Genomic DNA, 14,379 nt, shown 5'->3' on the forward strand with positions numbered 1-14,379 from the left:
TGTGTGCCCAGCACCTCAGGACTGAATGGGGCTCATGGAGAAATCAAAACCTGGGGTGCGCTTGAGTCTCTGTCCCAAATCCCTTTCTCACTACTTGCCGTATCTGTACCGGGTGCTCAGTAAATGCTAGCTTTCTCTCTGTCTCCTATCTCTAATATGTTCTTCACAAAATAAACACATATATTGCAAGAAATATGTAAAGAAATTGGTAAAATATTATTTATGAACTCTACAATGTGCTTAAGTTTTCTTTGTTTTCTCAAATTTGGAAATATCAGCTTTCCTTATACCATATCAGAAAATGTTCCAAGACTGATAAGTCTTATGAACGACCTGAGCCTCAGTTTATCATATCACTATACCACAAAGTTTAAAAATCATCCTATATAGTTAAGCCAGTCAGTCTTCCTGCAGTTGGTCCACGTTTTCTCATTCCACTTTGTGTTCACCTCTAGTTCAATTCTTTTCTGGCCAATTTCTATAGATTTAGCAGGATCACTTGGGAGTTTTGATTTAGGAAGCTGAATAGTCCTTTAAACTTCTAATTAAATATCAACATAATCTTGTCACTATTAGAAAAAGGTACTCGAATGTCCATAAAGTCAAAAGATACCAGAAACTGTTCATGGTGGTACACACCTTCTCTGTTTTTAAACATAAAATATTCCCTCAGGGGACTAGTGATCCCTGTATTAACTGTGAACTAGCATTTGTGAGGATTAGAGGAAGTCCATACTCAAGTCCATCTCCACCAACTTCCTTCCTGCCCCCACCTCACCCTTTTTGCCATTTTCAATTTCCCTTGTTCAATCAGCACTCAGGCCAGCGAGCAACGATCTCAAGCATCTGAATTAAAGTGTAATTATGAACATGGAACCCCCCAATTTAAAACAGAACATGAGCATGGTTCCCACAGCTTTAGTGTTGAGAACCACTGGAGCAGTTTCAGAAGCAAATGCCAAAGGGATCTCACTGACCTGAGGAAATGTCAATCTGACTCATCTTGGTCTGCGTGACATTGATGTGGACGGCCACTTTGCTCTCTGTGAGGTCGATTTCCACGTTGCCCAAATTATCGGCAAAGTGACTGAAGAGCAGGAGACCATTGGGGTTCCAGGTCCTGAACTGGAAACTGACTGAAAACAGGTCCTGGTCAAGGCGTCCAGGTACCTCCAGGTAACTTGTAGCATTGAAAAAGACGGGTACCGTATAGGGCTCCACACAAGAGAAACTCAAATTTCCCTATAAAACAGAAAGGCATGTTACTGGGCAAATGCGTAATACAATAAAAATCCATGTAAGACTTGGCAAAGGCATAGTTCTACAAACCCTATAGTCTGAATCTGAGCCAACCTGAACAAGGAGCATGGCTGGATGCACCCTTCTAAATCTCCCTGAGCATAAGACCTAGCATTCAGTAGCAAGTGGCCATTGGCTCTATGGTAGAGGCAGCGATAAGCATCGCCTATGATGAGACTGACAGCCTGATGTGATGGGCTGACCTCAGGATGCAGTGTGTATACCTGGGTCATGGACTTCATTGTGGACACTGGACCTTCCAAAGACAGCAATACTGCTGATACAACAGAGATCATCAGAATGTGCCTGCCATCTTCTTTATGGTCAATATCAATGGTCATTAATAGACAACTTAGTCTGGTCTCTATGGGAACTATGCTTATTTGTTTGCTATATATTAATTTGATATTTGCAGGCAAATATCCTCAGGTTTTATCTACATATATGAATTAGTATTAATTGTTTAACATCTGTATAGTTATGATTATTTTGTTACCAATTCAAAAAGTCCACTTAAATTCACATGATGTGTGTTTATATCACAATGCATTCTTTATAGAACTATTGTATAAATGTACTTCGGTATAAAAGACAATTAATTTACCATTTAGATGCACAGAATTTTATATTCCAGTGCCGAGTACCTTTTATTTAAAAGTCTGGAAATACACATATGGTTCTGATTTTGTTATACTACCATATTATTTTAAGGAAAGTAATTTGATAACATTTTCATCAGCTCTCTCTCTCTCTCTCTCTCTCTGTCTTCCTCTCAATACCACATATATACCCCAGATGCCTGGTCATTACATTTTAGCACATTAACCACTAAATCTAAGGTCGGTTGTCTTTCTGAATTAATATTCAAATTAAATTTGCTCTGTACCTTCAAAAATGATTGTTTTTAAATGCTTGCTTTTCTATGCAAGCATTTTTCACTTTGCCTATGCATAACAAATGAGATGTTATAATTGCCCACACACCTATGCTGTGGGGATTGCCTCTCAGGAAATGTAAAGATCCTTCCTAACAGTGCTGACTCTGGGCTTGGTATACAATGAGGAAACCGGTGTGTTGAGAGAGGAAGTTGAATGAGTGCTGAGTCAATTTCATTGAAATATCAGCACCTGACATCATTGCAAACAATTTCTCATATAAATATTTGCCTTTGTAGGGTTCATTGAAAATGTGCTATTTGTCTCCACCCTACCTAAAATTTTCAATATGCATATATATTTTGATCTGAATGTTTATTCTATGTCCGTTCATGCAATTTTTTGTTAAAATAGAATATATTTGTAGATTGTTTGTATTTTATAAAATATTTGTGCTATTCTGGCTTGAAAGAAAATTTATAATTGCAACATATTTCACTGTTAAAGTTAATTTTGGAATGAGACTCTGTGGAACAATTCTCTGTAGTTTGGGTACTGAATGGGAACACCCAAATACCAAAGAGGTTTGGACAGAAATAACATTTGACTCTTCTTAAAGGTACAAATAACGAAAACAGCATGCTGATGATTTGGATTTTACACCTTTCCAGTTTGACCAATGCTTCCTACAGAAACAAAAAGACTCTGGTGCTGTTTTATTCAAAACTTAAAATAGCATGTATGGCCAGGAACAGTGGAACATGTCTGCAATCCCAGCAACTAGGGATATTCATTTGTTCAATCACTGTGGGCACCATAACCTCCCATGGTGGGTGACAAGGCCCTCAGAGTTCTTTCAGGGCACAGTGTAAACACTCATGATATCATCTCTTTCCATGGCTCTCAAATGTGGGGGGTGTCTAGCTTCTAGGCTTCCCATATGACAGTTCTGTGTTGAAGTAGATCCTGGCATTGCAGAACCAGGGCTAACCCCCCATACTCAATGTTTAAGCTAACATCTTTCAGGGATCTTCAGCAGGGCCATAGACAGGCAGGTATGCTGAGATGGTGTCTGATTTTTGTTCTTCTTCCTAGAATCTAGTGAAACCTGGAACCAACTCACTCATGAGCCAGAAGAAAGCTGCTAATCTGCTCCTGTGGCCCAGCTTTTGTTATCCAAGGGTAATGGAACTTTAATTGCATGACATTTATTATGGTTACAGCATTGACAAGAAGGGTATTTATTTACCTATTTGAACAAACCTTCAAAAGTACAAAACTTAATATATTAAAGTTCCTGGTTTAAGGCCATTAAAATGTTGAATGAAACCCTATGGGAGAAACAAGGCCCTTTATACCCAGACATCTAAGAACACAGTGCTGCCAATCAAGGGCTGCTGACCTGTCAGGAGAACACTCCTGCTGAAGGACTTTTGCTCTCCTGCCATGGATCCAAAAGCACCATCCCTGCTGTTCTCTGCTCCCACTGAACAAATGCTACCTATAGTTCAGATTAGTTTAAACCAAAAGCCATTATCTATTCTGAGTATGGCAAGTGCCTACACAATTTCAGCTAACTTTAATATTTTTGATACTGTTGAACCCAACACAAACTTGATAAAAAAATACTATGAGTTGGTGTTGGCTGTTCAGTACTTCACTAAAAAATGTTCTCTTTTTAGGGACCAGTATTTTGGGGGGTGCAAATGCTTACCACGTTTGATGGCTCTAATTTCTTCCTTCTGGCAAGATCAGTAATGTTGATGCCATTGTAGTTAATGCTTTCCATGCAGCCTTTAAAATTCTTTCTACTACTGGAACTTGGCTTTCCAGAGAAAGGAATGCCTCCAAAAGTTATCTTTAAGAAAAAAAAAATTAAATGTAAATATTTTTACCATATTGCAATAAACCAGAAAAATTATGAGTACAAAGTCAGGTATCTTTATCTCAATCAAAACATACAAGCATTGAAATGTTTTCCTACCAAATCTTTTGCTTATTACATTATGTTGTTATTGAAGTGCATAATGGAATTCGTTAATTCTGATAATTAGATTATAACTTGGAAAATAAAGTAGCAACAACATCTTGCATTTTTGTAACCCCCAAAGGCATTTTATAAAGTTTCCTAGCATTGTTTCAAAAGATTTTATCTACCTAACTTCTTTTATCAAGTAATATTAAAAATATATTTTTCATGTTTATCATTCAAAGACATATTGTCAATAAATGCTTCTAGTCATCTTGAGATAACTAACACTAACATAATAAGCTGATAAAACTGCAGCCCAAAGGAAGGAATATTGTATTTACTCTCTGTAGATTTACTGTAGTCTAATGATGGAAAGAGTCATAAGTTCATTGGACATATCTTGAGTATAGATCAGAGTTCTACAAATATCATTAGTATATTTACTAGGGACTTGGAATTTGGGGGCTGTAAGTTGAACTGTATAGGCATAAAGATATTCCAAATTCATAAAATCTTCAAAATTCTAAGGAATAAGGCCAATACCTCTTAATATGTTCCTTTGGGCACTATTATTGCTTATAGAAGGAGATGTGTAATTTTCATGTATATTTGGTCTATTTACAGCATTAAATACATGCAATACAAAGTTAGACTTAATATCTGTACTGCCAGGAAGGACATATACTATTAATAGTGTATTAGGAAATAAATCCCAGTACTAATCATAGTTGTATTATCAAGACACATAATCCAGATGGTAATTTATCTTATAATTATTTTTATCAGTGTTATCATTATCATTTTTTTCTGTCATTTCTATAAGTAAAAACAACAGTAGAGACATTTTTAAAGTCAAGATTTCATATCTGAAACGTAAGGCAAAATGTCTTTTGTGTTCTAGAAGAGTTGTAGTAAGTCCAATTTGGTGTCTTGGCATTTTGAACACTTAATTAGTTTTAAGGAAAAAATCAAATTAATGATAGTTTCTGAAGCAGTGTTCAGAAAAACCTCACTTAAAATTATTAATTATTGTTAGTTGACTTTGGGTCATTTGCCCCAGAATCCTTAGGTAGGATGAGAAGGAGAAAGCTGAGCAAAAGTGAAAACATATAGAAAAGAGTAAGGAAACTATAAAAAGAGAAACACAAAGTAATCTAAAGTGGTAAAATTATTGGGAAGATACTTTCCAGGTGCACCAAAAGGACCCTATTAGGTCCTATGAACTTGTACATGACATCAATGGTAATAACTGCAGATACTAAAATGGAGTGCTATATTTCCTGTCTGCAACTTGTTCTATCGATTCTTCCAGAATGGGCAGTTTTAAAATCTGTGTTTGATGACACATAGCTTCGTGTTTTAATAATATTACTAAATACTGGTTTAAATTATTGTTTTACTCCTCGGTATACATGGTTTCTTTACTCAAAGGCATCTTTTTGCCTTAGGGATAATGATTCAAAGTTCCTTATGGTTTTTCTGCTTTCAACAACCATAGGCACATGCCCTACCCCAAGGAAGGCACCAGCTGAAGTATCACTGCCTCAAGTTAACAGATTCCTAAAATTGAGTAGGTTCTAATCCCAATTCCTTATGTAATAATAATGTAACATTAGGTTGTCATTATTTCTAGTTATGTATTTTTGCAACTGGACCACAGAGTACTTCCATGCATTCTAATTATTCTGATAGTAAAAAATTGTGGTGTTTGTCAGAATAACAATCATGTTTTTCTGTCTCTTATAGTAGTCTTATGAATGAGATCACCATCCAATAACCTTGCTTCTAAAGATATTACTGCATTTACAATTTTATTAGCTACAAAGTATAAAGTATAGTACAGACTACTAGATACATCTAAGTATGTTTTGTCCCACTGTCTTTAGGGAAAATAATGATTTTCAGTTGGGTACGTTGCTTCCAAGTCAACAGACAACACTTATCAACCTGTTCGAAGATTTGAAGCATACATACACAAACGTATTTCTTTCTATAATTTTCTGTTGCCTCCTCAGTTAACCCTAGGAGACATATGCTATTATATTCATCTTATGGTAGGGGAATGTGAGTTACACCATCACAGACCAGTGAGATCAGAGAGGGATTGAGCCCAGGCTTCTGGTCCTATGTGAGCCTATGTCATTGATTTTCTCTATAATCCTATCCAGTTAGTTAGCCATTCTTCAGTGGACAGTAGCCATCTCTTCCCTCCTTCCAAGCACAACTACATTGCAAAGGACAAAGATTTAATATCCACGGTGGGCATGTCCTGGTGTTCAACTGAAAAGCAGACAAAGTCCAGGCCAAACTCCAGTTTACCATCCCACCCTTTGGTTTCACTGGCTCAGAGGAGGAAAAATGGCACAAAGCACATTTCCATAGCTCCATACCCACAGCTCCATACCCACCCCAGGCCACCATGTTGCCAGTAGCTTGTAAGCAAACGGCACCTGACCCACTTCAGGATACAATACAGCAGCAGACAGGGAGGAAGGAGGGGAATTCAGATGCTCTTCCACAAGACCTCTTCCTCACTGAGTCACGTGAGGTGCAAAGAGGCACATTATGCCTGTTTAAGGATGTGCCCCTCTGGTGATGGTGACAGGTGATGTACATTCTACCCCTGACATGGATCCTCCTCAGAGTGGTTCAGGAGAACTGATTTCAAACAGAGTCATCATTAGAGTTGAATTATGTAAAGTTAAACCAAAGAGATTACATAAATAGAAAATTAATGTCTCCTCAGAATTCATGTCTACATTTTACAGTCATGTACGTTTTTGAGATTACGTATGCTTATTTACCTATATGATGCAAATATTGTATAAGAGTGTGCTAATGGGAACCTCTTTCCAACTCCCTGTTCCGTGCTATCAAGTTGCTAACATGATATCAATGACGACGGGGTATATCCCCTATAAAAATCAGGAAATTCCAAAAAACCCCCAAACCAGTGCATTCTTCTCCTTCCTCCCTAGAGGGAGCCTGTTGTGAGGTGTTTACCAGTGCACCCTCATCTTTAAGCCTCAATGCCCTTGGCCTCAGACCTTTGGCCAAGAAGGTCCTTAGCCTTCTTATGGAAGAACTGAAACTATGGAATTTCAGGGAAGCAGGACATTTCCAGGTTTTGTGAAGATAAGATCAGGTTTCTGATCCTTTAGGCTAGACTTCAAATACTTCAGGAGAAGCGTTATAGGATTCATACTAGTTTAGGTTTGCAGCTAATTTTCATGCGGCCTATGTAGACATGAGACTGGTTTCTATGTGGATGCATCCAGGAGATGTGTGTGACAATACAGGGAGATTGACTTCAGCGTAGTACCTAGACTCTCCTAAACAAATAAGCAAAATGAGTCTCTTCATATTAAGATAAATGTATATAAATAAAAAGGTAAGTTCAACTACTTTTACTACAGAGAATGCCAATAACAGCAGTGTCTAAGAGGAAAGTTACCAGGCAGTAGCTTTACAAAGAGACAAATGTTGGTCTATCCTAACTTTTTCTCGGTAAATGTAAATTTCTCCCTACTGTCTCTTCCTAATGAATACATTCCAGAGATCGTTAACCATGGCTGAGGTTTCCAAACGTGGTACGGTGCATAGACGGAATTCAAAGCACCCATGAAATTGTTGACCCTGCATAGAAGGTGTTGTGTGTGTATAAATATTCATTGACTTCATCACAAACTCAATAAGGTCAATAACCCCCAATTTTTAATTCTGTTTTTTGAAAATTGGAGTTATGTTTGCCCATTGCAAATATTCTAGGATTTCCCACCTTCTCTGAAGTTCTTCAAAGTTTATTAATGGAGGATGAATAATTCATCTCCAAGTTCTCTCACACCTTGGGAGACAAGTTACAAGGAGCCAAACTTTAAAGCAATTTAAAGAATATAAAAATTTCTGGGATTTTCACATTATCTTCCTTCCATTAATCATCTTGCTTTGAAGACATTTTGGGGGGACAGTAAGATAATTATTTACCAATGACCTTAAATTTATTTAATGTTAACATAGTATCCATCAGGTTTTATGTAGTATATTCTAGTCTAAATTTCTATTTAGGAATGAATATATATTTTATCAAATATATTAATATATTAAATATATTAATATTTAAATATATTCATATGACACAGAATTTAGAAACTGAACATATAAGTAAAAATCCATCATAAATTTTAACTTTTTCACGTCGTTTTATATTGAGCATATTCCACATTCTTAGAAATTTATATGTAGATGTATATAATACGCACAGATGTATATATCTGTGATCCCAAAGCTAGGGCCAAGAACTCAAAGCCGATCAGTATTGGCATACTTTACAATTTTACAGGAACAAGAACAGTGGAACTCTCTAGGACCTGGTGATAAGCACCAGTTCAGAGGCTGCCTCTCCAGGATCTGACCATGGTGACCTCCTTATGGGGACCTCCTGTCTTTGTGGAGTTGGGTTTATGGTCATTCGTCTCAGAAAAAGATATTATATAAAGAAAAAAAATGAACTAGAAAAAGAGGATGGAAATGTCAAATTTCATCCCAAAGTCTGAGATGTCCCAGGGTGAATTCACTCATCCCATTAATTAGTGATTACTGTTATCTAAGATTGAAATAAAATATATTTAGAGTTTTGCAAATGGGTGCCTGATAGCCTAGGGCTTCTATGGAAAACTTACTAAGATACTAACAGCTCCAGGAATTAAGAATGATTGGAAACCACTGGGATGAAGAGTATTTCATTCTTTTAATATTACTACTATGTTGCTTTTTGATATTAAGTGTTAATCAGTTTTTCCTATTACATATAAAATTATGATGAGTATCTTCTTAAAGAATTTTTATCCCTATGCATTATTAACAGTTTTGGTGAATATTCTAAGGTTGAAATTGCTCTCCAAATAATTTATTAAAAAACCTGCTACGCCTACTAAAATATTATGAGGATATATATATATATAGATATAGATATAGATATAGATATATCATATCAGTACTGATTAATGTTTAATACACAATATCTTTACTTTATTTATTGAATTTATTTTTATGTGATCCAATCCAGTGTTTCATGCGTACAAGGGAAGTGCTCTACCATTGAGCTATAACTCCAGCTCACTAAGTGCTTTTTAGTTATTAGAAGGTAAAATATGTCTTTTTGTTTGTAGACAAGGTCTTTAAAATATTCTATATTTTATTTCAATTATTTTATGGTAACTATATTTGAGAAAATAGAACTTATCAAAAGACCTTTCTATCCTTATAAATTTATAAATATTTAAATTTATAAATTTATAAATATTTATAAATATTACACAGAAAGGAGAATTTCTTATCCAGTATTTTACAAAATATATTAGATAGTGCTTTATATATAATGCACAGCACATTCTCAAGAGGAGTCGATGCATAACTAATTACCAATTATGGTCATTTGAATATTGAGAGGACCTGGTAGAAGGAAGCTTGGTCCGCACAGTGGCAGTATCAGAAAGTAGTGTGGACCTTTAAGAGGCCGGGCCTGCAGGAGCTACTTAGTTCTTGGAGGTGTGTCCTCAGAGAGGATTGTAGGACTCTAGTTCTTTCTTTCTCTGCTTTGGTTCAAGATTTGACTGTTCCTACATATTCTCCTTCCATGATGTGCTACTATTTGCCACCATCACCAGAGGCCAAACCAACATTGCCCACTTGATCTTGGACTTAAAAACTCCAAAACTATGAACTAAATAAACCTTTTCTAAGAACATCGATGCCTCAGGTCCTTTGTTATAGTAACGCAAAGCAGACTAATACACCAGTAGAAAGATTACAAGTGTAATCTGAACTTACCATATGGCCCTAATGGCATGGCCCTTCTCTTTAAATTATTACTTTGTTATTAAAATTTTTAAAATATTTCAAATTCTCAGGATTGGACATTTAGAATTACACAAAATGAAATATATGTTTAATTTATGTTTTAAACATGAAATTTCCTTTTTGTTTTTTGGAGAAGAAAATGAAAACCATGTATAGGCATGTGAGTGACACTAGTACAACAGTGCAGTGGTGACCGAGGCTCACTCGCAGTCGCCAGTGTTCACTCACGTCACTTGCATACCTCGTAGTCCAAGTCCAGATAGTCGAACTCCCCGTTGGTGCGGAAGTGCTGCACACTCCTGTCCAGCGTGAGGTTGATGCTCCGTCCCTGGCGCTCGATGACCACAGAGTGCCAGTGGTGATCATCCAACAGGGTTCCCGTCATCACAGATGTGTGGCCATAGATGGGGCCCAGCTGGTTGCTTCCTGAGTCACCAGGAGAAAAAGAAACAATAGGTGGCTGCAGGGCCCACTCGGGGTCGGGTGGGTCTTTCCTTTCCAACACCCAGCCAGGCTGAGGATCGTCAGAGCTGCCTCCATTAGAGGCAGACCAGGAGAACTAGTAGGTAACTGGAGCTAAAAAGACTCTTACAAAGTACAGGAAAGATCCCAGTGAGTTGGGAGGCTGAAGCAGGAGATGCTCAAGTTGGAGGCCAGCCTCTACTTGAAAATACCCTGTCTCTAAATAAAAATTTACAAAGGGCCAGGGGTATAGATTAGCATCTCTGAGTTTACTCCCCAGTACCAAATACATGAAGGTTATCAAGATGAAATTCTTTCTTTTCCCTTAAAAATTAGTATTTTTTTATAGTGCCATAATTTCTGCTAATTTTTGGTAGATTCCTTAGGAAGTAAGTATCACAGGGGGTTCTGGAGCCACAGGGTCTGGGGTCTGATGCTGCCTCTACATGAGCTTGATGCCTGAGCCAGGTCTTGGGAGTCTGCTTCCTCAGGTGTGAAATAGGGGGAAGAATCCTCATCATTTCTTCATTCATGAAGAGTAAATCAAATGTTGAGGCATGATGGTGAGTGAGTGAGTGTGTGTGTGTGTGTGTGTGTGTGTGTGTAAGAGAGAAAGATGAGGAGAGACAGGCAGTGGGGCCGGGCTGGAAGGAGGGGAGGAGGAAAGGAGCACACATGTGAGTGGCCAGGCTCCCTTGAGTTTTCCTGCTTTGAACACACTGGAAGCTGAGCCACAGGAAGCCCTGCCTGATGTTGACCGAACGGCATTAAAGGGGACATGAGATGTTTGAGTGGCAATATTTCTAAGACTGTCATAAAGTCTGTTCAGTCACAAAAACTCTAAGTAAACTGCTTCCCGGTGAAAAAGCAATGAACTTTGTGTGTGTTGGGGGCAGGGGTGGTATAACCATTTCCTGGTTTCAGAAAGGTGAGGTCACACCTCCACACACCATAGTGGGCTTTGAAAGGCCACTCCAGGTGTTTGCCTGGGTGTTTAGATATAATCCTCTGCTGCCTGGGTGTGCACATGTTCACGGCTTCCCTCAATCCCTCCCTCCTTCCTTCTACAGAGTCCTGTTTTAAAGATGACCTCAGGCTGTTTTACTCAGGTAACACAGAAAATGAATACCTGTTCATTACCACAAGCAGACAATACTAAGAAAAATCAACAAATAAACTAAGAAAAGATTATATATTCCACCACTAAAAATGGTTTGGTGTATTTCCTTCCAGATTTTTATATGAATACATCCTTCTCATTATATACATATATGCATATATGTGTGTTTGTATGTATGTGTTTATGTATATGAAATTCATACATATAAATATTTAGGTTTATATATGCACATTTAAGGCAAAACATTGACACCCATGTTATTTACATGCTATGGATCATTATGTAGTATTTCCCCATACAATTAAAAATTAGCAAATTAAATTAAAAATTAACTTGTTAGATGTTACCAACATATTTCTTCTACTCATGTAACAATTTTCAATTTTTTACATTGTAATTAATATTTAAAAAGTTCATCTTTGGACTTAAATTCTCTGTAAGCATTTCTCAATTTTCCCTTAGGATTATTGGAAAACATACACAAGCTATTTTAAATATCTGCAGATACACTGCTTAGTCATTTTCCCAAGAACATCATCTTAATTAAAGAATGATAAAAAAGTATATTTTCTTACATATTCAACAGCACTTATTTCATCATTTCAAGACTTGGAAAAAATTAGTAACTTGTTATTTTACGGTGCATTTTTTATAGCTAGTGTGTGGTTGAGAATTTGGTGTTTATAGGTGGTTTACATTCTTTTTTAATGAGTTGACTTTAATATCCTGTGCCTACCTTTCTTCTAACATCTTGGTATTATTTAGGAATGATGATTTTTTTGTTTAATGATTTATTATTTAATGAATGACATTAAATTTCTATATTTAATACCTGCATTTTCCTAAATTTCACATGCACTTGACATTTTGATTACTAATGTAAAGTAACATTTTATAATTAGGTAATAAAGTTCTTTTGTGAATTTTTCCTATCTTCCTTTTCTTATAGAAACTATTATTTTGATAAGATCAGATTTTGAATGTGAAAAGTTCTATAATAAATAATAAATGTTTAAGATAATGTATCATTACCTACATTAAAAACTAAAGTTGATTGCCAACATGGTGAATTATTTTTCTAGCTTTTAGTATAATTCTGATTTTCAAAGTAATATAAGTTAGTACACAGCTTGCAAGCCATATTCAGGAATGTTGGAACACTCAGTTGATAATTGGTAAGAAAGTCAAATAGGCAGCGTCTCTTTGGGTATTCTAATCTTCAGTGTTGTAGCTTTCCACTGTGATTCGTTCAACATGTAATCTTTAGTTATTTATGTATTTTAAGGTATAAAATCTTTCTAGAATTTTTATAGCATTACAAGAGAAAACTTCAGGGGAATGCATGGTACCTTGAAAACACCCTTTCATACAACCTGCAGATTTTAGCCAAGCAAAAAAGGTACCATTGCTTTTTATGAGTTGTAATTTCCATGCCAGGACCAACATGGTGGAATTCTTCTTTAGCTTTAAGTAAAACCTAGCCACATTACCAACACACAAACACGCACTGGTGGTATCATCCATTTACAAGCAATAGAAACTCTAAACAAACAGAAACTCACTTGAGTTACCTTTCCCTCCAAACAAATTATTTCTGTAGTTTAACTAGAATCCAATTTGAACAATTTTACTATATTCAAAATATTTATTTTTACTTATTTCATGTTTTTTACCTACAAAATCAGTCAATAAAACCATCCTTTCTGTTCCTCTGAGAGTAAATTGACTATAATCTCCATGCTGTCAAAACTAATATTCATTTCTCAGTCTTGATCTTAATGTGAGAATTCGCCATCATGGGTCACTTCCTTTCCTTCCTTGGTCTCTGTGATAACAATGCATTCTTTATTTCCTGCCCTCAGTGTCTACTTGTTCTGGATTATAGTACCTGCCTTCTCAGTGCCATGCATGCAGTTCTATAATAGAAACCCCTGTATATGTGAGAGGCTACTCAAATGCACCAGGTTCAAAAGGACTTTAGAGTTTCTCCTAAATAGTTTTCCTGTTTTGAAAAGTGACACTGACATCTATTTGGTGCTCTAGTCCAAATCCCAGGAATTGCTCTTACTCTCTGCTCTTTTCTTCTTATGTAATACCCATCTCATCACAATGACCCTTGAATTGATCTATATCCTGGTTTTCCTAACACACATTTCCCTGCATCTCCACTGATAACTAACTCATGCAAGTTGATGCTGTCTTTCCCCTGAACTATGCAGAAGTTTTACTTTGACTCTCATGCCAGCATAAGCAAATATTTCACAGAAGTCCCAGTGCACTTTTGAAATTATGATTATAATGCCATAGAGTTTGAGGACTCCCAATAGATATCGATTTTAAAAATAATATCCAGACAGGTACGGTGGCACACGTCTGAAATCCCAGCAGCTCAGGAGGCTAAAGCAGGAGGATTTCAAGTTCAAAGCCAGGCTCAGCAAAAGCAAGGCAGTAAGCAACTCACTGAGACTCTGTCTCTAGATAAAATACAAATTAGGACTGGGAATGTGGCTCAGTGGTTGAGTGTCCTAAATTCAATCCCAGTACCTCCACCCCTCAAAATAATAATAATATCTAGAGCCTCCACCATGCCCTGAAGCATCCCACAGGACTTGAACAGTTCCCATCCCTTCATCTCCTATCTCAATAACTCACAACATTCGTCTACACTGGCCTCCTTCCTGTTCCTTGATCATGAAGCTCTTTGCCTACAAGGATCCCTTCCTATGAAGTCCTTTTCCCCTTGAAGTCTTTATGATTAGTTCTTCATTTCCATCGCTCAGCTCTGAGTTTGA

General features: G+C 36.7%; 1 protein-coding gene across 1 annotated transcript in view; it reads right to left on the minus strand.

Moving 5' to 3' along the window:
- The window catches only part of Cntnap2 (contactin associated protein 2), a 1,323,006-nt gene that overhangs the window by 1,034,514 nt on the left and 274,113 nt on the right, over positions 1-14,379 (minus strand). The window contains exons 6-8 of the mRNA XM_071605412.1: positions 10,247-10,431; positions 3,889-4,032; positions 978-1,242 (exon numbers count right to left, since the gene is read on the minus strand). Of these exons, the coding sequence (XP_071461513.1) occupies positions 978-1,242; positions 3,889-4,032; positions 10,247-10,431 (594 nt within the window). The remainder of the gene's footprint in view (positions 1-977; positions 1,243-3,888; positions 4,033-10,246; positions 10,432-14,379) is intronic.

This window comes from Marmota flaviventris, chromosome 1 (genome assembly GCF_047511675.1).
Source record: "Marmota flaviventris isolate mMarFla1 chromosome 1, mMarFla1.hap1, whole genome shotgun sequence".
Classification (NCBI taxonomy): Eukaryota; Metazoa; Chordata; class Mammalia; order Rodentia; family Sciuridae; genus Marmota; species Marmota flaviventris.